Here is a 26,337-nt window from a genome sequence, read left to right as displayed (position 1 = left end):
CTCCTGGTGATTGGCCCAAAGTCACCCAGCCAGGTTTCATCCCTAAGCGGGACTAGAACTCAAGGTCTCCTGGTTTCTAAGCCAGCATCTTAACCCCTACACCAAAATGGCTCTTTTATATCTTAAAAAAATGAGTTGGGACTTCTGTGTTCTGTTTAAGCTCTCCCTCAAAGGTTCTTACAAACTATTATGAAATAAAAGTTCTCACCTATTTTGATGGAGGTATTTTCTTGAATCTTCTGACCTAGGAAACTCTCGGTGGTTTGCAGGTTTTACAGGTGAGCCCTTCATAAAACGAGACAAAAAATAGAATACTACAATCAACATTTAAGAACATTTGCAAAGCCTCCCCTGCCTCAAAAACTTAGACTCCCATGAAATCTCCCATTTTCGTCAGTCTCGACTGGCCGTGTTCAGTCTTTAAAAAATATTTGAAGCAAACAAAAATGATCAGCAAGCAGAGAATGAATTCGGGTTGCTTCCTGTGTATAGATCCCAACGAACACAGGTAGTCCTCAACTTATGATCCCAAATTTCCATTAAGCAAGACTGTTAAGTGAATTTACAACTTTTGCCACAGCTGATAAATGAACCACTGCACTTGTCAACTCAATGGGACAATCATTAAATGCCTCCAACTCTCTCACCTTCCCCCGACTTTGCTTTTTGGAGGTAGGCCGGGAAGGTCACAGTTTGCATTACTACACTCTTAGTCTCCTCATCGTTCCTATCACTCATCTCCTCCCACTTATGACTGCAGGACTGTAACTTTGTGGCTTGCGTCCTTACGATTTATATTGATATTGTTTCCTGATTGCTTATTTGTACCCTACGACTATCATTAAGTATTGTACCTTAAGATTTGTGACAAATGTATCTTGTCTTTTTATGTACACCAGGGGTGTCCAAAGTTGGCAACTTTAAGACTTGTGGACTTCAACTCCCAGAATCCCCCAGCCAGCTCTGCTGGCTGGGGAATTCTGGGAGTTGAAGTCCACAAATCTTAAAGTTGCCAACTTTGGACACCCCTGGTGTACACTGAGAGCATCTGCATCAAAGATCAATTCCTTGTATGTCCAATCAGACGTGGCCAATAAAGAATTCTATATTCTAAACTGGTGATCGCGTGACTCAGGGAGAGTTAGAAGTGGTTGTAATTCAATTTTTTTCAATGCCGTTGGAACTTTGAATGGTCACTAAAAGAATGCTTGTAAGTTGAGGACTAGCTGTGTTAGTTAACAAATAACAAACAAACACTCACCAATTGCCTTAAGTGAGGACATAAATGTAAAGATACCAACTATGAATATGATTTAAGGCATTCTGGATTTAGAAAGGCTTCCAACAGTAGTGAATCTCTTAGATAGGTAGTCCTCCACTTACAACAGTTTGTTTAGTGACCATTCAAAGTCACAGCAGCACTGAAAAAAGCGACTTATGTTTTTTTCACACTTATGGCCATTGGTGCTCTCTGCGCTTGGCTTGTTTCTTGCAGATGTTTCATGACCCTAGTAGGGAACGTCATCAATGCTAGAAGGGGGTGGGGTTTGCAGAGAGGAGGAGGAGGAGGAGGAGGAGGGCCTACCATTCTGTTGGAGGGGGAGGAGGAAGGGACGGCTTGCTGGGATTTTTGGTGTGCTTTTGCGCCTGGGAATTAGGCAGGGGGCATTGTCTTCCAAGGCTCTTAGCCAGTTCCAAGGCTGTTGTGTCCTGAGAATGAACCCTTATCTGCCTGGCACCTCGGAGTTCTCAAAACAACGTTGCGGCATCACATTGGCTGCTGGTGGACAGTTGGGGGGTGGGGGTTAGGTTTGGGGAAAGGGAAGAATTGTTTTGTCCTTTGTTTTTTCAGATTTCGCCTGACTTTACTGTAACCACACGGTAAAAGTTCTTTTGATTCAACTCAATGGAGTCAAAGAGTCTTGCTTTCCAGAGGGACTAGTTGGGACAGGTCGGAGGAGGAGGAAGAGGAGGAAGAAGAGGAAGAGGAGGGGGAAGAGGAGGAGGAGGAAGAAGAGAAGGAAGAGGAGGAGGAGGAGGAGGAGGAAGAGGAGGGGGAACAGGAGGGGGAAGAGAGGAAGAAGAGAAGGAGGAGGAGGAAGAAGAGGAAAAGGAGGAGGAGGAGGAAGAAGAGGAAAAGGAGGGGGAAGAGGAGGAGGAAAAAGAGGAGGAAGAGGAGGAGGAAGAAGAAGAGGAAGAGGAGAAAGAAGAGGAGGGGAAGAGGAGGAGGAGGAGGAAGAGAAGGAAGAGGAGGAAGAGGAGGGGGAAGAGGAGGAAGAGGAAGAAGAGAAGGAAGAAGAGGAAGAGGGGGAAGAGGAGGAGGAGGAAGAAGAGAAGGAAGAGGAGGAGGAGGAGGAGGAGGAGGAAGAGGAGGGGGAAGAGGAGGAAGAAGAGAATGAGGAGGAGGAGGAAGAAGAGGAAGAGGAGGGGGAAGAGGAGGAGGAGGAAGAAGAGAAGGAAGAGGAGGAGGAGGAGGAGGAGGAGGAGGAGGAGGAGGAGGAAGAGGAGAAGGAAGAGGAGGGGAAGAGGAGGAGGAGGAAGAAGAGAAGAGGAGGAAGAAGAAGAGGAGGAAGAGGAAGAAGAGGAGGAAGAAGAAGAGGAGGAGAAGGAAGAGGAAGAAGAGGAGGAGGAAAAGGAGGAGAATACCTCTGGCTGGCCCCCGAGTGGGGAGGGAATGGAGATTTTGCAGTATCCTTCCCCTGCCACGCCCACCAAGCCACGCCCACCGAACTGGTGGTAAAAAAATATGGAATTTCGCCACTGCAGTGGAGTCCATTATTTTTCAATCCTAGCAAGCGACGACTGACATGAAAATACAGATCTGTGCATTGGGCCTGCTCTGTGAAGGCGCTGAAATCTCCCTTGGCCTCTTCAGTTCAGGGGCGGAATTAAAATAAGCTCTGTAAGATGATCCTAAAATGGATTTGTTTATACGCCACGAGAAAAAAAACTTTTCCCTCCCTCCTGCTGCAGCTGCTCCTCCGAGCTACGATTTCCCTCAGCCAGAGAGCTGGGTTGGCAAGTGGCCGGCCCTCAGGCAGTCCTTGACTTACGACCACAACTGAGCCCCGGGTTTGCCAGGTGGCACAATTGAAACGTGGGTTTTGCCCCCTTTTACGACCTTTCCTGCCACGGTTGTTAGTTAAGCGAATCACTGCGGTTGTTACATTTAGTGACACGGTTGTTAAGTGGCTTCCCCCACCGCTTTGGTTCGTCAGAAGGTCAAAAAAGGAGGACGACGTGACCCCAGGACACTGCAGCCGTCGTCAACGTGAGTCCGTTGCCAATTCTGAAGATCACGTGACCACCGAGATGCGGCAATGGTCACTAAGGGTGAAAAACGATCAGTTTTTCAGTGCCACTGTGACTTGGAACAGTCACTAAACGGATGGTCACAAGTCAAGGACTACTGGTGGATTGAATCCCACGGGTGGCCAACTCATTTGCAATTATCCCACTCACTATTTAATGAAGAACTCCTGTTCTTTTGCTGACTCCCTTTGACCTTTTTTTTTCTTCCCCAAAAAGGAAATTTATATTTTTAATAGTCTGTGGTGGGCTCCAGAACTGGGTGGGCTTCCTTGAGCGACGTGTGTGTGTGTGTGTGTGTGTGTCTGTCTGTCTGTCTGTCTGTCTGTCTTCCTCCCTCCCTCCTCCCTTCCCTCCCTCCACCCTTCCTTCCTTCCTTCCTTCCTTCCTTCCTTCCTTCCTTCCTTCCTTCCTTCCTTCCTTCCTTCGGATTCATCAACTGGTTTACCAAGGTAATACAGATAGTCCTCGACATACAACAGTTCATTTAGTGACTGTTTGAAGTTACGAGGGCCCTGGAATAAGGGACTTTTCACCGTTTTCCACAGGAAGGAGCGTTGTAGCAAAATTAGGACATTTGGCACCTGACTCAGAGTTACGACCATCACAGCGTCCAGGGGTCACGTGATCCCACCCCCCCTCTTTTGTGACTTTCTGACAAGCAAAGTCAATGGAGAAGCCGGATTCACTTAACAACCGTGTTACTAAGCTTTACAACGGCAATGGTTCACTTAACAACTGTGGCAAGAAAAGTCATAAAATGGGGCAAAACTCACTTAACAACGTAAACATTGGGTTCAGTTGTGATCATGCACCGAGGACTACTTGTAGAGGGCCAGGAGAATTCTGAGCTCCTGCAATTTCAAGAATGGAAATTTACTCGAAATATAAAAGGTCTTTTTGGCCATTTCCACACAAGCAGTTGAGCTGGTCCTCGACTTACAACAGTTCAGCTAATGACCGTTCAAAGTTACAACAGCGTTGAAAAAAAGGCACCATTAACCATTGTTCACACTTATGACCATTACAGCATCCCCATGGTCAATCTTCATTCGGATCCTTGACAACTGACTCACATTTATGACGGTAGTAGTGTCTTGGGGGGGGCCTTTCCACAAGCGACGCTCATGAGAAAACTCGATTCACTTAATGACTATGTGTTACTAACTGAACAACCGCCGTGATTCGCTTCACAAAGGCTGCAAGAAAAGTCGTAAAACGGGACAAAACTCACTTAACGAATGTCTCACTTAGCAACAGAAATTTTGGGCTCGATTGTGGTCAGTAAGTCAAGGACTACCTGTAATTAAGTTGGGCAACAGACAATGTGTGTGTGTGTGTAGTGTGTGTGTGTGTGTGTGTGTGTGTGTGTAGAGGCCAGCCTGCTGAAAGATCATCTGAGCAATTAAAAAAGAGCACATCTCATTACTGCTTAACATCGAATGAATAATGAAGTCTGTGTTTGATCCGGAGTGCATGATGGGATATAAAGTGAAAGGTTTGCAGGGATCCCGGAAGGGAAGAGAGGAATGTTTGCCCCAAGGGACTTTTTCCCCCCTTTTTTTAAGCACAGCTACATACTGTTGGGTGACAAAGAGAAAAATGTGGACAAAGGACATGCCGACACAGAGCAGAAGATACCGTCTGCCTCTAACGGACATGTGCATGGAGGCCTCTTGCGGTGTTCGCTGCAGATCGGAGCCAGGGAGGTGAGCAAGTACATGACAGGGACATTGCTTTAATTTGATTTGAGGCTTATGAAGAGCCCTTTCATCTCCCAGCCTCCAGTCATTCACAGGAGGAGAGAGATTCTGCCTGGTCAGCCAAAGCCAACCGTGGAGTCTTTCCCCTTAATTTAGAGGGCAAGGGTCCTCCATTAATTTAGAGCAGGGGTCTCCAAACCTTGGCCACTTTAAGACTTGTGGACTTCAACTCCCAGAATTTGGATGAGGAATTCTGGGAGTTGAAGTCCACAAGTCTTAAAGTGGCCAAGGTTTGGAGACCCCTGATTTAGAGGGCAACTTAGACAGAATAACTTTATTGTCACTTTGGATGTGTTGTTTCTCTCTGTCATATAATAGATGTGAGTACATGCATAATTTTGTATTTATTTATTTTCTGTTTATGCAGCGTATATTGGAGGTGGTGACCCTTTGACAGCTGGATGCAACGAAATTTCATTTTAATATATGCCAGTTAGTATACATTCAAAGTGACAATAAAGTTATTCTAAGTATCTAATTAGGGACCCAATGGCTCAGTGGCTAAGATGCTGAGCTTGTCGATCAGAAAGGTCGGCAGTTCGTCGGCTTGAATCCCTAGCACCACGTAACAGAGTGAGCTCCCGTGATTTGTCCCAGCTTCTGCCAACGTAGCAGTTCGAAAGCATGGGAAAAAATGCAAGTAGAAAAATAGGGACCACCTTTGGTGGGAAGGGAACAGCGTTCCGTGCGCCTTCGGTGTTGAGTCATGCCGGCCACATGACCACGGAGACGTCTTTGGATAGCGCTGGCTCTTCGCCTTTGAAACGGAGATGAGCACCACCCCCTAGAGTCGGGAACGACTCGCATACATGTTCAGGGGAACCTTTACCTTTATGCATAATTTTGTATTTATTTTATCATGTTTATGTAGCGTATATTGGAGGTGGTGACGCTTTGAGAGCTGGATGCAATGAATTTTCACTTTAATGTCTGCCGATTAGTGTATATGAAGATTAAAATTGCATACTATCACTACCTCCCATTCCAGAAATCGTAAAGTCGCCTTGTAATAAATGATAAAGATAAAGATTCCCCTCGCACATATGTGCTAGTCGTTCCTGACTCTAGGGGGCGGTGCTCACCTCCGGTTCAAAGCCGAAGAGCCAGCGCTGTCCGAAGATGTCTCTATGGTCATGTGGCCGGCATGACTCAACGTCAAAAGTGCACGGAACGCTGTTTCCTTCCCACCAAAGGTGGTCCCTATTTTTCTACTTGCATTTTTTACGTGCTTTGAACTGCTCGGTTGGCAGAAGGTGGGACAAGTCACGGGAGCTCACTCCATTAGGCCGCGCTAGGGATTCGAACTGCCGACCTTTCTGATCGACAAGCTCAGCATCTTAGGCACTGAGCCAACCACATCCCTAATAAACGATGGGAATTTTAAAATGAAGCTTATGCTTCTGTGCTTGGAGAACAAAACCATCTACAGGAAGTCCTCAAGTTGCGACTGCAATCGAGCCCAACATTTCCGCTGCTAAGTGAAACATTTGTTAAGGGAGTGTGCTCGATGTCACGACTTATCTTGCCATGTTAAGTGAATCGTTGCAGTTGTTAAATGAGTGACCTGTTTGTGAAGTGAATTTGGCTTCCCCCATGGACTTGCTTGTTAGAAGGTCGCAAAAGGGGATCACGTAACCCCAGGATACTGCGACCGTCATAAATACGAATCAGTTGCCAAGCATCCGAATTTTGATCATGGGACCATGGGGATGCTTGTAAGGGTCATAAGTGTGGAAAACAATCATAAATCATTTTATTCATTGCCATTGTAAAATGAATGGTTGTAAGGCAATATATGTCTCCCTCCCTTCCTTCCCTGTGAAAAAATGTATATGAATAAAAGTTTCCTGGTCTGCAGGGCTGCAACTGGGTCAGCATAATTTTGGGGTTTATATATATAATCTTATATATTTAGCTAGCGCCAAAAGATTATGCTGACCCAATTGCATGCATGAACACCAAACACTGAACATTTTCAGCAGCTTTGAGACCTTAACTATATCTGTGGAAAGCAGAAGTAGAGCATTCAGGTTTGCTCCAGTGGCTTAACGCAGCTGAGCAGTAGCTAATAATTCAAGGTGGTAAAATAACCTTATACTCTTCCTAGTTTCACCATCACAACAACACTGTGAGGTGGGTTGGGATGAAAGAGAGGGACGGGCCCAAAGTCACCCAACCGGCTTTCAGGCCTGAGGTGGGGCTAGAACTCACAGTCTCCTGGTGATTGGCTCAAAGTCACCCAACCGGCTTTCAGGCCTAAGGTGGGGCTAGAACTCACTGTCTCCTGGTGATTGGCTCAAAGTCACCCAACCGGCTTTCAGGCCTGAGGTGGGGCTAGAACTCTCTGTCTCCTGGTGATTGGCTCAAAGTCACCCAACCGGCTTTCAGGCCTAAGGTGGGGCTAGAACTCTCTGTCTCCTGGTGATTGGCTCAAAGTCACCCAACCGGCTTTCAGGCCTGAGGTGGGGCTAGAACTCACTGTCTCCTGGTGATTGGCTCAAAGTCACCCAACCGGCTTTCAGGCCTAAGGTGGGGCTAGAACTCTCTGTCTCCTGGTGATTGGCTCAAAGTCACCCAACCGGCTTTCAGGCCTGAGGTGGGGCTAGAACTCTCAGTCTCCTGGTGATTGGCTCAAAGTCACCCAACCGGCTTTCAGGCCTGAGGTGGGGCTAGAACTCACAGTCTCCTGGTGATTGGCTCAAAGTCACCCAACCGGTTTTCAGACCTAAGGTAGGGCTAGAACTCACAGTCTCCTGGTGATTGGCTCAAAGTCGCCCAACTGGCTTTCAGACCTAAGGTGGGGCTAGAACTCACAGTCTCCTGGTGATTGGCTCAAAGTCACCCAACCGGCTTTCAGACCTAAGGTGGGGCTAGAACTCACAGTCTCCTGGTGATTGGCTCAAAGTAATCCAACCGGCTTTCAGACCTAAGGTGGGGCTAGAACTCACAGTCTCCTGGTGATTGGCTGAAAGTCACCCAACCGGCTTTCAGACCTAAGGTGGCGCTAGAATTCACAGTCTCCTGGTGATTGGCTCAAAGTCACCCAACCGGCTTTCAGGCCTGAGGTGGGGCTAGAACTCTCAGTCTCCTGGTGATTGGCTCAAAGTCACCCAACCGGCTTTCAGGCCTGAGGTGGGGCTAGAACTCACAGTCTCCTGGTGATTGGCTCAAAGTCACCCAACCGGTTTTCAGACCTAAGGTAGGGCTAGAACTCACAGTCTCCTGGTGATTGGCTCAAAGTCGCCCAACCGGCTTTCAGACCTAAGGTGGGGCTAGAACTCACAGTCTCCTGGTGATTGGCTCAAAGTCACCCAACCGGCTTTCAGACCTAAGGTGGGGCTAGAATTCACAGTCTCCTGGTGATTGGCTCAAAGTCACCCAACCGGCTTTCAGGCCTGAGGTGGGGCTAGAACTCACTGTCTCCTGGTGATTGGCTCAAAGTCACCCAACCGGCTTTCAGGCCTAAGGTGGGGCTAGAACTCTCTGTCTCCTGGTGATTGGCTCAAAGTCACCCAACCGGCTTTCAGGCCTGAGGTGGGGCTAGAACTCTCAGTCTCCTGGTGATTGGCTCAAAGTCACCCAACCGGCTTTCAGGCCTGAGGTGGGGCTAGAACTCACAGTCTCCTGGTGATTGGCTCAAAGTCACCCAACCGGTTTTCAGACCTAAGGTAGGGCTAGAACTCACAGTCTCCTGGTGATTGGCTCAAAGTCGCCCAACTGGCTTTCAGACCTAAGGTGGGGCTAGAACTCACAGTCTCCTGGTGATTGGCTCAAAGTCACCCAACCGGCTTTCAGACCTAAGGTGGGGCTAGAACTCACAGTCTCCTGGTGATTGGCTCAAAGTAATCCAACCGGCTTTCAGACCTAAGGTGGGGCTAGAACTCACAGTCTCCTGGTGATTGGCTGAAAGTCACCCAACCGGCTTTCAGACCTAAGGTGGCGCTAGAATTCACAGTCTCCTGGTGATTGGCTCAAAGTCACCCAACCGGCTTTCAGGCCTGAGGTGGGGCTAGAACTCTCAGTCTCCTGGTGATTGGCTCAAAGTCACCCAACCGGCTTTCAGGCCTGAGGTGGGGCTAGAACTCACAGTCTCCTGGTGATTGGCTCAAAGTCACCCAACCGGTTTTCAGACCTAAGGTAGGGCTAGAACTCACAGTCTCCTGGTGATTGGCTCAAAGTCGCCCAACCGGCTTTCAGACCTAAGGTGGGGCTAGAACTCACAGTCTCCTGGTGATTGGCTCAAAGTCACCCAACCGGCTTTCAGACCTAAGGTGGGGCTAGAACTCACAGTCTCCTGGTGATTGGCTCAAAGTCGCCCAACCGGCTTTCAGACCTAAGGTGGGGCTAGAACTCACAGTCTCCTGGTGATTGGCTCAAAGTCACCCAACCGGTTTTCAGACCTAAGGTGGGGCTAGAACTCACAGTCTCCTGGTGATTGGCTCAAAGTCACCCAACCGGCTTTCAGACCTAAGGTGGGGCTAGAACTCACAGTCTCCTGGTGATTGGCTCAAAGTCACCCAACCGGTTTTCAGACCTAAGGTGGGGCTAGAACTCACAGTCTCCTGGTGATTGGCTCAAAGTCATCCAATCGGCTTTCAGGGTTAGGGTTAGGGTGGGATTCAAATAATTTAACCACCGGTTCTCTGCCCTCATTATTTCTTCCGACAACCAGTTCACCAAACTGCTCAGAAAGTTAACAACTGCTTCTCCCAAAGTGGCGCCAACTGGCTGAATCCCATCCACTGGTCTCCTGCCTGAGCAGGGGGTTGGACTAGAAGACCTCTAAGGCCCCTTCTAACTCTGTTAGTCTTACTACCTGTACTACAAGGACCCGTGCTCTCGAGGATCTCTTCTGTTGGGAGGCCAGATTTGAAGACGCTGCCCTCCCTCCGAAATGAGCTGGAAACCACCATGTATCATGGTTAAGCCTTTCCAGCATGGCTGAGTGAGCTCCCTCAGCAAGGCCAAAACTCCGTCCACTTCCTTAGTCAAACCTAGCTAGTGTTTAACGTTTCATTGCAAGGCCATTAATAGAAGGTCTAATTGGTGTCTGCATTTCATTAGATTAGCAGACTAGAGAGGGCCATCTTTTTTGCATTCTAGCATTTTCTTCCCGTAAAAACTAGCAAAGGAGCTGGAGAATGAGGACAGGAAACACTGCAACCACTGTCGCCTTCCTAGGCCAGGACCCTCAGGCCAATAACCAACCAATAAAACCGTCTTTTGTGCCAATTTACATTCTAAGAATAAACTCCATCGCTGAGTGAATGCCTCTTGTTTCTCGGGAAGAAAAGGCAGCGTTTAGAAGGAGGCCTTTTATTACAGCTTTCCCTTGGCCTTCGGAAGTTCCCAGGGGCACTGTGGGGGGTGGGGGGTGGGGGGAGGCATGTGACCCACGACGGAAGCCTCTTCCAAAGTTTTTCTACAGGTAGTCGTCAACGGCCGACACCCAGTGATCGTACAAAGTTATGATGGACCCTTCGAGAAGGACGTAAAATCAGCCCATCGCACTATGAAACGTCAGTTTAGTCTAGCAGTTAAGGCTAGAAACCGGGAGATGGCGAATTCTAGTCCTGCCTTATCTTGTTAGTCATCTGGATAACTTTGGACCAATCACCAGGAGACAATGAGTTCTAGTCCCGCCTTAGGCTTGAAGGCCGTCCTGGTGACTTTGGACCAATCACCAGGAGACAGTGAGTTCTAGTCCCGCCTTAGGCTTGAAGGCCGTCCTGGTGACTTTGGACCAATCACCAGGAGACAATGAGTTCTAGTCCTGCCATAGGCTTGAAGGCCGTCCTGGTGACTTTGGACCAATCACCAAGAGACAATGAGTTCTAGTCCCGCCTTAGGCTTGAAGGCCATCCTGGTGACTTTGGACCAATCACCAGGAGACAGTGAGTTCTAGTCCCGCCTTAGGCTTGAAGGCCGTCCTGGTGACTTTGGACCAATCACCAAGAGACAATGAGTTCTAGTCCCACCTTAGGCTTGAAGGCCGTCCTGGTGACTTTGGACCAATCACCAAGAGACAATGAGTTCTAGTCCCATCTTAGGCTTGAAGGCAGTCCTGGTGATTTCGGACCGATCACCAGGAGATGGTGAGTTCTAGACCTGTCTTAAGCACGAAAGCCAGCTGGTGACTTTAGGCCAGTCCCTCTTTCTCAGACCGATTGTAGTTATGGGAAAAACAGGGAAAGTTTTAGATAAGCTCGCCGCCTTGAATTATTTGTAAATAATTGAACTTATGGCCATCACGAGTTAGAACCATAATGGATGGTTTCCATTGCAGTTGCAACTCAAGGCCTGCCTGCATCCTATGGCCTCTGAACCTTAACAGAGCTACCCCCGACCTATGTTAAAAGGACGTGCACTTTCATTTTCTTTTACGGTAACAAATTTCCGTCTAAGAAAACAGACATTTTTTTCTATTTGAGGAATGTGGAAGCTGCCTCATCTAGGAAAACCTTGGGAATCTTCTCCCCTCCCTCGCCCCCGCCAAGGCAAGGCATTCCCTCCCTTCCTCCTGCCTTTTAATTAACTTTTAATCTGGGAGTTTAACTATCCTTGCCTCTTTTTCTCAAATTTTAATTCGTTTTCCCTCTTAACATTGCATTGGACTGATTTACAAACACAGGCAGTCCTTGACTTACGACAGTTCATTTAGTGACAATTTGAAGTTGCGACGGCACTGACAAAAAGGGACTTAGGATGATTTTTCAAGACTTACGACATCCTCATGGTCACGTGAATGAAATTCAGGCGCTTGACTAGTATTTATGACGGTTGTAGTGTCCTGGGGTCACGTCATCCCCCTTTGCGACCTTCTGACAAATAAAGTCAGTGGGGAAGCCGGATTCACTTAACAACCAGGTTAACTAATTTAACAACTGCAGCAGTGGTGGATTTCTACCAGTTCAGCGGAACCAGTAAGTTGTTTGGCGGCCTGAGTCGCTGGAACTGGCTCGCCACGCCCCCGAACCAGTTGTCCTTCGGCAGCGCCATCTTGATTTTCATTTATGCGCATGCGCAGAACAATTTTCATTGCAGAAATTTATTTTTTTCATTTTTTAACGTTTTGCACATGTGCAGACCTATTTATGAGGAAATGTGCGCGCCTGCCCTGAACCGACAGTAATGCCGGGAGCAACCCACGCCTGAACTGCGGTGATTAACAGATGTGTTAAGAATTAAGTTGTAAAATGGGGCAAAACTCACCGAACAAATTTCTCATTTAATAACATTCATTCTGGGCTCAATTGTGGCTGTTGAGGACAAGGTGTAGAGGAGAGGAGAATTGGGGAGGTTTTCAAAATGTGATCAATCCCAAAATTGAAATACAAAAAGGCTGGGCTGCAGATCTCAGCCTACTTATTTTCTCCGCAGCTGATATGCCAAACATTATTCAAATGATAGAAGTGTTCAGTAGCACATCCACCCAATGTGTACAGTTTTTGCCTATAAACTTTCCGAAAGGCATTTCATAATGAGGAGCACAATGGATAGGACTGTTATTCTCCGAAATATGCATCCGTTTTCTTTGCTGGCTTTTAACCACAACTGAGGCTGCCCAATATCATCTGCTTTCAAATAAAAATCTGATATTAATAATTCTAATTATTACATAATATTAATTATCATCCAAGATAAGCACTGAATGTTGTGTGCTGTTATCCCGCGAAAGCTCAAGGTAACTCAGAGATAAAACCACAAGGACATACAGCCTACTCTCTGAAAACCAAAGGCTGTGTTATGTGTCCTTGACTTACAACCATTCGTTTAGTGGCCATTTGAAGTTAGGACACCACTGAAAAAAGCAACTTATGACCATTGCAGCATCTCCATGGTTACATTATGAAAATTCAGACACTTGGCAACTGACTCATACTTATGACGATTGCAGTATCCTGGGGTCACACAACTCCCTTTTGTGACCTTCCGACCGGCAAAGTCCATGGGGAAGGGAGATTCACTTAACAACCAATCCATAACTTAACAACTGCAGTGATTCACTTAACAGCCATTGCAAGAAAGATCATAAAATGGGACAAAACTCCCTTCAAGACTGTCTCGTTGAGCAGCAGAAATTCTGAATTGGGTTCATTCAGTGGGGGACCACTTTGTAAAACATCAGCTGTCAGACCTGCGGCCATCTTTACTTTGGGGTCTTTGGCCAGCCACACTTTCTATTATTCTATTCTGCTATTTTCTATGGTGGGAAAATGGGAGGGGGGATTGTATGGAGTTAGATGATATGTAGCCATAACAACATTCTTTTTAGAAAGCCAAGGTCATCCTTTGTCTCTGCAACTGGATGGGTGGAGCTGCCAGCAGGGCAGTGGGAGATTGGACCATGGGATGGACTTGTGGGTATGGGGACAAGATCTTCAAATTTCAACTGGGAGGGGGGAAACAGGGAAGCTTTCAGATTCGGGTTTTCCCAGATGTGCCAACATGGCTCTCTTCATCAATTGGAACTTTGAGCAATCCTTTGCCTTGGACTCGGATTTATTTTAGGAACCCTGACATTAGCCTCATTACTTTTTTCTTAATTAAAATTCATCTCGGGTTTTAAAAATCGAACCAAACGTTGGACAAGCACTTATTAAAACTGCCAGGCGGGAAAGATCGACTGAATTGACAGCAAAGGGGCAGCATGCAAGAACCCACCCACTGACCCACACCACAATTTTAAAAAAGGAAGCGTCACCTCGTGCGAGATTCGGCGTTGTTCAATATAGGCTATGAATTGTGTGCTGAGGCTGTCGGACTCCGGACATTTGGCCTGCCTCACTTCTTCCTCCTCTTCCTCGGTGGCGCAGCTGTCAATAAAGTCGATCTGATCCAGATCTTGCTCCATTGGACACACAGAAGGGAAAGAGTTAGGACATCAGGCACAATCAGAAGGGCCAAGCAGGGGTCGGCTGCTGGGGGAGTCGCACGAGTTTGGGCCATCCTCTAGCTAGGATTCTGCCCAGTTCGGCAAACCCCCAAAAACCTGGCTGGCTATGCCCATGCCCACCCGGCTAGTGGTGAATTCTAATTTCCCCTTCACCTGTTATGTGGGAGTGGCTTCATAAGGGGGGGTCATGTGACTGGGTGGGAGTGGCCAACTTTTTTTTTTTCATTTTCAGCTATTTTTTTTAGCATTTTAAAGCATTTAAAAAGCAGGAATAAAGGTTCTGGGGATCATGCAGCTCACAGCTGAGCCGTGCGATCCTCAGAAGCGATTTTTTTACTACTGGTTCGCAGAACCAAGCACAATTGTCCCAACCGGTTCGGCCGAACCTGGCTGAACCGGGAGGATTTCACCCCTGCACCCCACCCCTCCCCTCCCCGGGATCTCCACGTGGCCCGTTCATCATGCCAGGTTATGTATAGGGCGTGGAGGCTCGGGGGGGGGGGGGGGGAAACGGGCCTACCAGAAGTTCCAGAAACAGGCCTGTTCCTGGCCTCCAGAATCCGGGGGAAGCTGTTTTCTACCTCCTGGAGGCTCAAGGTACTCCTCCAGAGCCTGGGGAGGGCAGAAAACACCTCCCCGCCCCCCGCCCCAGGAAGCTGACTTGGCCACACCCATCATGGCCACGCCCACCCAGCAACGGGGCAGCGAACCCATTGCTGCCATTTTTGAAGCCCACCCCTGGAGCCAGGTCTCAAAAATAACCCAAAAAGGGGGAGATTTTTCTTCACTCACACACACACACACACACACACACACACACACACACACACACGGTTTGGGCATTTATTCAACGTCAGATTAAGAAATCTTTTAGCCGCACACTGGCTTTTATCACCAGGGCTACAGCATCCTTATCGGGATTCTCTCTAAACAGGAGTGCTGCCAAAAGAGAAACTTTCCACCCTGAAAAGATAAATTTCCTTCACTGGAAGATAAAGAGGGGAGGGGGAAAAAAAAAAAAAGATTAAACCTTCCAGTTACCAATTGGAAGGTTTAATGACTACCCACGAAACCAGAGATGAAGGTTTTACAGCAGTTCACAACAAAGCTCCAGGGAGTGTGTGTATGTGTGTAATCTTTGCTTTGGCACAGAAGAATTTTTTTATTTGGGAGTAACAGGATTATCACTTGGGTGGCGATCCTAAAATTATGTTTTACAGAATGCCGTTTTTATCATCAAGGGCTTTTAAAACGATCACTTTTTCCCAACTTTTCACAAGGAGGAAGTTCCTGACAGTGAGAACAATTAACCAGAGGAGCCTCTGTTTCTCTTTTTCTTCTTTCTTTTGATTCTTACCGTATTTTTCAGAGTATAAGACACACACACACACACCCAAAAAAAGAGGGTGAAAATCTGGGTGCTTTTTATACACTGAATACAGCATTTTTGGCCTCCTGAAACCCCACCCCACGGATCCCGTTTTTCGCAAAAATGGGCGAGCAGAGGGTTTGGGGGGCCTGCAGAGTGCTCCTGGGGGCTGGGGAGGGCAAAAACGTTTTTTTTAAATTTACCTCTGCAAAATCTTGATGTGTCTTATACTCTGGTGCGTCTTATAGTCCGAAAAATATGGTAAGTTTCTGTTAGTTTTGATTTGTCTGTTTTGTAAAACATTTAACCAAATTATTAGAGTCAACAAATTATTTCCTGCACTATCCAAGGACTCGTGGAAAAAAAGCTATTATTAATGTCCTGAGCTCACAGGAGCCAGACCCAAGATTTAGCTGATATTTTGGCAAGTCCAGGGCTGTTCTTTTTAGGACTTCAGCAGAGTGCTGGAAGCACAAAAGTTGAAAGGTGAAGATGCAACCAAATGAAAGCCAGCCATTTGCCCCGGGTATCTAATCAAACACAGCTATATTTCATCCTTTGGTTGACTGGGCCTGCAATTAACCCCGGAGCCAAACACTACATCAAGGAACCGAAAGCAAATTATAAAGCTTTTGAAACCATCCACTTATTTTCAAGGCAAAGGTAGTCCTCGTTTAGCAACCATAACGGGGAGCTGCAACTCAGTCGTGAAGTGGTCGCTATGCGACTACAACTACGCTTATGATCTGACTTTCTTTTGGCTTACAAACTGGCAAGGATGGGTCACAAAGGTTTTTTTTCCCATTACTGTTGTACTGCAAATTATTTTATAAAGGGTTGCTAAGTGAGGACTGCCAATCTTAGCAGATCATTTGTTTAAGAGATTATTTCCCATAAATAGGAGCAGCTAAAGGAAATAACCAATTTTATGTGCTTTTATTTAATTTTCAAGCCACCCTGAGATGGGTGTTCTTGGTGCTCTCTGAGCATCGTCATTTTCCTGCAGACGTTTCCTTACCAAGTTAGGTAATATCATCAGTTCAGTGTTTGCTTCCAGCACTGATGATGTTATCTAGCTGGGTAATGAAACGTCTGCAAGAAAACAGCCAAGCTCAGAGAGCACTAAGGACCCAACACTTCAAATATATCTATTTATCCATAATTCTCAACTCTTTTCATCTTCTGGTTAAGTTTAACATGCAATTCTCAAACAAAAATCACCTAAAAATCTGCATGTGGAAGGAAGCCACCAAATGAGAGCTATTACCTCCACCATTTGTCACCACGGAGTTCCCTCTGTGTTCTTGATAATGGCTCTCTCTTCTCAACCTCTGTTCTTTCGTGATCTCTGCCACTCGCAGGGGAAGGTCAGAAAACTCATCTGTCGGCTGCATTAAAAATAAAAATAAAACCCCTTTCATATTTGTTAAAACCTTTGAGACAGAACCTTTGTAAGTCTTTCCTGGAAAAAGCTGCACTTAAACTGGACCGTTTTAAAAATACATAAACCCATACAGTACATACAAGATTTATTACTAGTAAATACAAATTTACTCAGTAGCAAAATTCAATCCTAGGTATTATCTCTTGGCTCAGTTTAGTGAATTTCTTAAAGGTAAAGGTTCCCCTCACGTATATGTGCTAGTCGTTCCTGACTCTAGGGAGCGGTGCTCATCTCCGTTTCAAAGCCGAAGAGTCAGCACGTGTCCGAAGGCGTCTCCATGGTCATGTGGCCGGCATGACTCAATGCCGAAGGCGCACGGAATGCTGTTACCTTTCCACCAAAGGTGGTCCCTATTTTTCTACCTGCATTTTCTACGAGCTTTGGAACTGCCAAGTTGGCAGAAGCTGGGACTCCGTTACGCGGCGCTAGGGATTCAAACTGCCGAACTGCCAACCTTTCTGATCGACAAGCTCAGCTTCTAAGCCACTGAGCCCCCGCATCCCTTAAGGAATTTCTTAAGGACCCCTAAAAGTGAATGTCAGAAAAGTGGCAAAAATCTATCTCCAGATTTGGGAGAATTTAGGATCCATTTCAAAGGACATTCCTCATTTTGATACATTTGCACAACAATTCAAGGAGGACAAATATATTCCTATCAACAAATATTTCAAACTACTGCTTCCAGGTTCTCACCATTAAGAGTAACAATTTCAATTTCTTCAATTTCAGTACTATTAGCAGGAGGGGAAAAAACTCCTTTGAAAGGGAATGACTTCAATGAACTGAGCCAAATTTGAAATGATCCTTCTCTCTCTCTTTTCTTTGCAACCTTCTTGGCTTGACTAGGCTTTTATCGGAATCAAATATTTGATAGCTTCCTGCCTCCTCGACTTACGATAAGTGGCATGAAAGGATGCTATTGATTAATGGCTTTCTAGCCTCCATTTTTTGGCAATTTCAGAGACAAAAGTGAGACGCAACAGCAAAATAAGATGCTTCAAGATGACAGGCCTTTGAAACGCGGATTCTGTGTTGTTCCGCCTCACTTTCCTAAGCTACAATTACCTGCCAGCCGAACGCAAATCAAGCACACTTACTTCATTTCCCGACCACCTCTTATCTCCGCTGTCCACGCTGTTGAACCCGGAATCCAGTGCTCCATATGGTCGACTCGAATACAGGTCTTCGTGGCTATCAAAAGGAGAAAGGAAGATAATTTCTTCAGGAAACATCCGATATTAGGCAGGAATATGAAGGACACAGTCGACCCTTTTCGGGCTGCTTTCGGTGATGCTACAAGAGAGGCCTTGTTCTTACAACAAAAATATTTTGTTAGTCCTTTTCCTCCTTACACTTTTGTTGCACTTCTATTAGCTTGATCTGCTACATGTAGAAGCATTGGTCAACTGTGTAAGGCAGGGACTTCAACTCCCAGAATTCCCCAGCCAACTGGCTGGGGAATTCTGGGAGTTGAAGTCCACAAGTCTTAAGTTCCCACGTTTGGACACCCCTGGTGTAAGGTATCAGCCAACTGGTATTATTTTATTTTATTGTTTTATTTGTTGGGTTGGGTTGTATTATATTGTAGTTTACTATTTTATTGTTTATTATGCTGGGTTGGGTGGGGTTGTATTGCATTTTACTATTTTATTTTTTGTATTGTATTTTATTCTCCTACTTTATTTTATTACTCAGCTGCCCATTACAATAAATGACTCTGCGCAGCTTACAGTTCAAAGTTATCTTGCAGGCACTGCCATCCTTTCCCTATATGGGTAGTCCTCGACTCACGACCACAACTGAGCCCCACACTTCAGTTGCTAAGTGAGACAGATTTAAGTGAGCTTTGCCTTATTTTACAACCTTTCTTGCCACCGTTGTTAAGTGAACCGCTGCGGTCGTTAAAGTTAGTGACACGGTTGTTAAAGGAATCTGGCATCCCCGCTGACTTTGTTAGACGGTCACAAAAGGGAATCACGTGATGCCGGGACGCTGCAACCGTCACAAATATGAGTCCGTTGCCAAGCGTCCAATTTTTGCTCACATGACCACAGGGATACATGCAGCGGTTGTGTGGAAAATGGCCATTGTTTTTTTCAGTGCTGTTCAAATGGTCACTAAATGAGTGGGTGTAAGTCAAGGACTGCTTAAATTCACAGAATACTGGAGATCCAATCTCCGGTGAGCTCCAGACACACCAAATGGGGCAGCTTTTATCTACGAAACTGACTCCATCACTACAGACCAATGATGGCGTATCTACAGCCCTTTCTGCAGGCACGCAAGCCACTGCCCCAGCTCAGCTCCACTGGGCATGTGCGTGTCTCCCACAGAGAGCGAGTCTGTGTTTTCAGGTCTCTGTTGCACATGTGGGAGACACACGTGCATGTGAGGGAGGCAGGGGGGGGTTATGTGTGCATGCACAGAGGGCAGGGGCAGCAAAGGGGGCTGAATGCACATGAGAGGGGTGGAGTGCGCGTGGGGGGGGTCACACACGCAAACACAGGGTGCACACAGGGGCGATTACACTTGCATGTGTAGGGGGTGGTCGCACACATGCGTGGGCCACACATGGAGGGTCACGCGCGCATTGCATTATGGGTGACCGCCAGAGGTGAGTTCCCACCGGTTTGGCCGAAAAGGTAGTAACTCAGCCGGACATGTGACCGTACTGGTTCTGCCAGGGGCTCCACCATCTTTATTTTCTGTTCTACACATGGGCAGAACAATTTTCATTGAAAAAAATTAATCCCCCCCCCCTTTTTTTTTTAATGGTGTGCACATGCCAGTCCCAGAGAGGGGCCATTTTTTGCAAAAATGGATGTGTTTTTTGCCTTCCCCCAGCCCCCAAGAACACTCTGCAGGCTTTAGCAGGGCTGGGGGAAGGCAAAAATGCCCCCATTTTTCACACAAATGCCTCCGTTTTCCCCTTCCCCCAGCCCTGCTGAAGCCTGCAGTGTGTTCCTGGGAGGCCAGGGAGGACAAAACTTTTTTTTCTTACTGGGTAGTTTGCAGAAGCTCCCTTAGATCCGGCAAAGCCAGAGCGCCCCCCCCCCCCCCCGGGGTCAAAACTTTTCGCCACCATTTCGGTGGGCATGGCTTGGTGAGAGGGGTCATGTGACTGAGTGTGCGTGAATGGTCAAGTTGGCCATGCTCACTCAATCACATCCTCCCATCTAGCCACGCCCACTGAACTGGTAGTAAAAAAAATTGAAACCCACCCGATGCATGCCATGAGAAAAAGATCAGCCATCTCTGCTAGAGACAGAGCCGTGACATCAAGCTATGAAGGTCTGAGTGAGCAGAAACAGATTCCTCCCTCTCTGCACAGTGACCAGAGAGCTCAACCCAGTGACTTTACAAATGCCTTATTTGAAAAACTGCTTTGGTCAGCAGCCTTGTAACAAAGGACATCCCCAACTCCATCCCCGATGCTTAACAAAGCATCCTCTGTCCCCCAGGCCCTAGGGAAATCCCCAGCGGCTCTAATAACAACGGCGACAACAAGTAGACAACTTGGCTTCAGCCAGGCCTTGCTAACCATCCCTGGCTGGTTGTCACTTGCTTTAAACGAACTCTCACTGGTAACACATGAAACGTTGATTATTTCTACGGCATCCTGTCTCTGCAAATGCCGCAACCGGAAGCAACGGACATCTCAGGAAGGGATTTATGACCCGAAGTGCATTTCATAAAAAGCGTGGGCTTTTGTGCATTACCAGGTGTGTGAGCGACAGGGTGAATTGGATTGAAAGCGAGTCAATTTAAGCCACAATTTAAATAACGAGTAAAAAGGCTTGATTTAAATCAATTTAAATCATAATTTTTAAAGAGCAGCTGTCGTCTCTGTCCCGCAGCGGCTCCTGCTCTGACCGGCTGTTGACTCACCGACAGTCCCAATATTGCAGAATATACAGCCTCACGCTACATCGCTAAGCTCCGTTTCATGCTGAATAAACTAAATTATGAATGTACTGTATCTTAAATAGAACACTATCTTTAGATAGACTTTTACTCCAAAAACATTTCATTAAAATAAACTTGATAAAAATAATAAAAAAATCAGATTTAAATTTTAAAAAACCAATTTTTAATTTTTTTAAAAAAATCTACCCTGGTGGTGAACGAGCAGGTTTCTCTTTGCTTTAATTTCCCCGTTTGCATTAGCTCCATTCTAAGGGGACTCAGTCCTCTGGGGCAGCAGGTACAGGTGTGACAAGGTAGATCCAGGAAGCTTCACCACTTCACCTCAGGAGGGCGCTGTGCCAACAGCTTTGATGGGGGTTGTGATGATGCAATCAGGGGACTGGGAGTTCTAGTCCCGCCTTAGGCATGAAAGCCAGCAGGGTGACCTGGAGCCCAATCACCAGGAGATGGTTAAGAACCTTCAACAGTGTTTCTCAACCTCACTTTTTAAGACGGGTGGACTTCAACTCCCAGAGTTCCTCAGTCAGTGCAGAGAATCCTGGGAGTTGAAGTCCACCCTTTTTCGTTCAGGAGAAAAGGTCAACATGAATTTGAAATGTCTGGCTGCTTACCAGGATCCGAAGCCCATCGGTCGCCTATCATAATCAGGAAGGTCTGGCACAACTTTACACGCTTCCATGTTCAAATACTTAAATATGTGGATTTTTCCTTTTATACATATCTAGAAGGGGGGGAGGGGGGAAGAGACAAAGCATTTTTTATTTGTTAACAATTTCACCCACTATATTCTAGGATTGTTGATTTAAATGTCCTTTAAATATTTCAATGTTAGTATGCTGTAAGACGTCCAGAGTTATTAGATACAAGGTGGGCAGCAAATAAATTTCATAAATACCGCATTTTTCGGAGTATAAGATGCACCGGAGTATAAGACGCACCAAGGTTTGGAAGAGGCAAATTTAAAAAAAAAGTAGGTAGGTAGATAGAGGGATAGACAGGGAGAGAAAGAGAAGAAATACATTAGGTAGGTAGGGAGAGAGAGAGTAGTTAGGTAGGTAGATAAAGGGATAAAGAGACAGAGAAGTAGAGAGAGAGAAAAGAGAGTGAGTGTGTAGGTAGGTAGAGGGATATAGAGAGAGAAATAGAAAGAGAGAGAGAGAGATATACAGTAGATAGGTGAGGGGGAGAGAGAGTAGCTAGGTAGGAAGGTAGGTAGATAAAGGGAGAGAGAGAGAGAGAGAGAGAGAAATACAGTAGGCAGGTAGGGAGAGAGAGAGTGTAGGTAGGCAGGTAGATAGAGGGATACAGAGAGATAGAGAGAAATACAGTAGATAGTAGATAGGCCATCGAAGTGATGTCCCGGTGTGTGGAAGCCGTACGGATCTGGATGGATGACAACCGACTCAAGCTCAACCCCTCCAAGACGGAGTGGCTGTGGGTACCGGCTCCCCGGTTCAGCCAATTAATTCCATCATTGGCCATCGGGGGCATTCAACTTGCCCCCGTGGAGCGGGCGCGCAATTTGGGCGTCCTCCTGGATGCCCGGCTGTCCATGGATGACCATGTGACAGCCGTGGCAAGGGGGGCATTCCACCAGGTTCGCCTGGTGCGCCAATTGCGCCCCCTACTGGACCGGGACGCCTTACGCACAGTCACTCATAATAATAATAATAATAATAATAATAATAATAATTTGAATTTATTAGCCGCTCCCTTTCCAAGTAGGACTCGGGGCGGCGTACAATGGAGCATATAAAACATAGAAGATGTATCAAAACACATAAACGTACATACATACAAAACACACATACACACATACACGGAGGAGGTAACAAATTACATCATTTAGACAGTTAAAAATCAGCATTAAAATACCCCAATTGTAAGAAACCCAATATGCAATTAAAAATTTGACATTTAAAAGACAATTTAAAAAACAGTTAGGAGGAATAAGAGAAATTACGATTGCGATTGAGCCAGGCCAGATAATTGAAAGAGGTGGGTCTTCAGCTGTACACGGAAGGAGCGGAGATCGGAAGTAATCCTGATGTCACGGGGGAGGTCATTCCACAGGGCTGGGCCCATCACAGAGAAGGCTCTGCTCCTGGGTGTCGCCCCCCGGCACTGTTCGGCGGACGGCACCCGGAGAAGTCCCTCTCTGTGTGAGCGAATTGGTCGTAGGGATGTGTGGGGCAGGATGCGATCCTGCATGTAACTAGGCCCTGTGCCATGAAGCGCTTTAAAGATCATAATCAAAACCTTGAAACGCACTCGGTAGACCACAGGAAGCCAGTGCAGCTCGCGCAGGAGAGGTGTTACAGGGGAGTATCTAGTCCTCCCCATAATCACCCGCGCGGCCGCGTTCTGGACCAACTGTAGTCTCCGAGTGCATCTCAAGGGAAGCCCCATGTAGAGAGCATTGCAGTAATCCAGGCGAGACGTCACTAGCGCATGGGTGACTGTGCGTAGGGCATCCCGGTCCAATAAGGGGCGCAATTGGCGCATCAGGCGGACCTGATGGAACGCCCCCCTTGCCACGGCTGTTACATGGTCATCCATGGACAGCCGGGCATCTAGGAGGACGCCCAAATTGCGCACCTGTTCCATGGGGGCCAGTTGGACGCCCCCGATGGCCAGAGATGGAAGCACCTGGTTGAACCGGGAGGCCGGAAGCCACAGCCACTCCGTCTTGGAAGGGTTGAGTTTTAGTCGGTTGCCATCCATCCAGACCCGTACGGCCTCCAGACACCGGGACATCATTTCGACGGCCTCATTGGGGTGGTTCGGGGTGGAAATGTATAGCTGAGTATCATCAGCATACAGATGATATCCCACCCCAAAACCACGGATGATCTCGCCCAGCGGTTTCATATATGTGTTGAACAGGAGAGGCGAGAGCACCGATCCCTGAGGCACTCCACATGTGAGTGACCTCCGGGTCGAACTCTGCTCCCCTGCCAACACACGTTGCATCCGATCAGAGAGGTAGGAGCCAAACCACCGTAAAACGGTGCCCCTGACTCCCAGCCCCTCTAGCCGGTGCAACAGGATACCATGGTCGATGGTATCGAACGCCGCCGAGAGATCTAATAGGACCAGGATAGAGGAACAACCCCTATCTCTGGCCCTCCAGAGATCATCAACCAATGCGACCAAGGCCGTCTCCGTGCTGTGCCCGGGTCGGAAGCCGGACTGGCGCGGGTCTAGATAATCATTTTCCTCCAGGTGACGTGGGAACTGCTGTGCCACCACACTCTCTACAACCTTCGCTAAAAAAGGAAGGTTGGAGACTGGACGATAATTGACTAGGTCCGTTGGGTCCAGGGAAGGCTTCTTGAGCAGGGGCCTCACCACCGCCTCTTTCAAGGCGGCCGGTAGAGACCCCTCACCCAACGAGGCGTTCACCAGGCCCAGGAGCCAGTCGCGCGTAACCTCCCAGGATGCCAGTACAAGCCAGGAGGGACACGGGTCCAATAAACATGTGGTGGGTCGCAGACGTCCACGCAACCTGTCCAAATCCTCGATGGCAACCGAGTCAAACTCCTCCCAAAGCGGTCCCTCAAGACTCGCCACGGGCGTCTCTACTGAACCACTGAAAGGGGCCCATCCCATCCGGATTTGAGCGACTTTGTCCTGTAGATATTTCCCAAACTCCTCTGCTCTGCCCTGTAATGGGGCTTCCCGTGGTCTCTCAAACAAGAGGGAGCGGGTCACCCGAAACAGGGCGGCAGGGCGGTTATCTGCAGATGCAATAAGAGCGGCACAATGTTGACGTTTGGCCGCTCTTAATGCCACGAGGTACGTCTTCAAATAGGCTCGTGCCTGTGCTCGGTCAAATTCGGAACGGGAGGATCTCCAACGACTCTCTAGGCGTCTCTTGTGGCGTTTCATCACCCTTAGCTCCTCAGTAAACCAAGGGGCCAGGGTGGTTCGTCGCCGCAGGAGAGGCCGCAAAGGCGCCACCCGGTCTAGGGCCCCGGTAGTCGCACTATTCCATGCGTCTACCAGGTCCTCCACTCGGGGGCGGGTCAGGTCCACAGGAGGTGGCCCAAGTTCCGTCTGGAACCTATCTGGTTCCATCAGGCGCTTGGGGCGGAACCATCTAATACCTTCCAGTTCCGCCTCCTCGCGGCGGGGGGTAGCACCAGGGAAGTCCAGCCGGAGAAGTGAGTGATCCGACCATGACAGGGGAATAATGTCTAGATCCCCTATTCCCTGATCACTCATCCACTGGCCAGAGACGAAAACAAGGTCCAGGGTGTGGCCTCCCTCGTGAGTAGGGCCCTGAATTAACTGGGTCAGGTCCATGGCTGTCATGGAAGCCATGAACTCCCGCACCCCCTCAGACGCTTCTCCCATCGACGGCAGATTAAAATCCCCCATCACTAAAAGTTTGGGGGTCTCAACCGCCACCGATGAGATCAGCTCAAGGAGTTCGGGCAGGGCCGCTGAGGTATAGCGAGGAGCCAGGTATACTATCAGCAGGCCCAACTGCCTCCCTGGGCCCCATCTCACGACGAGGGACTCACACCCGGATGTCTGCGGCACGGTGAACTCTCTCGGCTCTAAGTCTTCCCGGATAATCACTGCTACCCCGCCGCCCCTTCCCTGGGCCCGAGGCTGGTGAAATGCTCGATAACCTGGCGGGCACATTTCCACAAGGGGTAGACCTCCCTCGTGGCCCAACCAGGTCTCGGTTATTCCGGCGAGGTCCGGCTCCCCCTCCAAAATTAGATCGTGGATGAGGGGGGCCTTATTAACAACGGACCTCGCATTGCATAACAGCAGTCTCAGGCCTTGGGTCTGTAGATCCTGACCACCTAGTATGCAGGGGTTGGTACAAACGACCGGGAATGACCAAAAACCCCGGTCTCCCAACCGACTACGCGCTCTTAAACTGTTCTCGCACCTGCCCCTCCCCACGACCGTTGGTATTAAGGAGCCCTGCACAGGAATGCTATCTTCCCTCTCCTCCCCCACTCCGCTCCCTCCTCTTTCGACCACACCTAGGTGCCTGGCTCTTCCATCCCTCCTGACTGGTTCCCCCCCCCCCACCCCTGGAACCCCTTACAATTTTTAAAAAAGAATTTATTAAAAAACCCCTCAATGTGCGCTTCCTCCACCTCTCTGGGTTAATAAACCCGTCCTCGAGGTGGGTCCTAGAAAGGGCAGGAGGACATAACACCAGACGTCATGCGCTGGTGACGTCTCGCTTGGACTACTGTAACGCTCTCTACATGGGGCTTCCCTTGAAATGCACCCGGAGGCTACAGTTGGTCCAGAACGCAGCCGCGCGGGTAATTATGGGGAGTACTAGGTACTCCCATGTGACACCGTTCCTGCGCGAGCTGCACTGGCTTCCTGTGGTCTATCGGGTGCGTTTCAAGGTTTTGATAACAATCTTTAAAGCGCTCCATGGCTCAGGACCTAGTTACTTGCGGGATCGTATTCTGCCCCATACATCCCTGCGACCAATCCGCTCGCACAGAGAGGGCCTCCTCCAGGTGCCGTCCACCAGACAGTGTCGAGGGGCGGCGCCTAGGAGTAGAGCCTTCTCTGTGGCGGGCCCAGCCCTGTGGAATGACCTCCCTCCGGATATTAGGAATACCTCTGACCTCCGCTCCTTTCG

General features: G+C 48.0%; 1 protein-coding gene across 4 annotated transcripts in view; it reads right to left on the bottom strand.

Annotated features, from left to right (window-relative positions):
• LRCH3 (leucine rich repeats and calponin homology domain containing 3) overlaps positions 1–26,337 on the bottom strand; it is a 123,287-nt gene that overhangs the window by 41,799 nt on the left and 55,151 nt on the right. For all 4 annotated transcript variants that reach the window (XM_081956043.1, XM_081956044.1, XM_081956041.1 and 1 more), the window contains exons 6-10: positions 21,320–21,429; positions 17,879–17,972; positions 16,605–16,725; positions 13,777–13,916; positions 209–285 (exon numbers count right to left, since the gene is read on the bottom strand). In XM_081956043.1, coding sequence (XP_081812169.1) covers positions 209–285; positions 13,777–13,916; positions 16,605–16,725; positions 17,879–17,972; positions 21,320–21,429 — 542 coding nt within the window. The remainder of the gene's footprint in view (positions 1–208; positions 286–13,776; positions 13,917–16,604; positions 16,726–17,878; positions 17,973–21,319; positions 21,430–26,337) is intronic.

This window comes from Natrix helvetica (genome assembly GCF_964273705.1).
Source record: "Natrix helvetica genome assembly, chromosome: 5".
NCBI lineage: Eukaryota > Metazoa > Chordata > Lepidosauria > Squamata > Natricidae > Natrix > Natrix helvetica.
The sequence above is the reverse complement of the archived record's forward strand: the minus strand, read 5'-3'. Positions and strand labels throughout refer to the sequence as shown.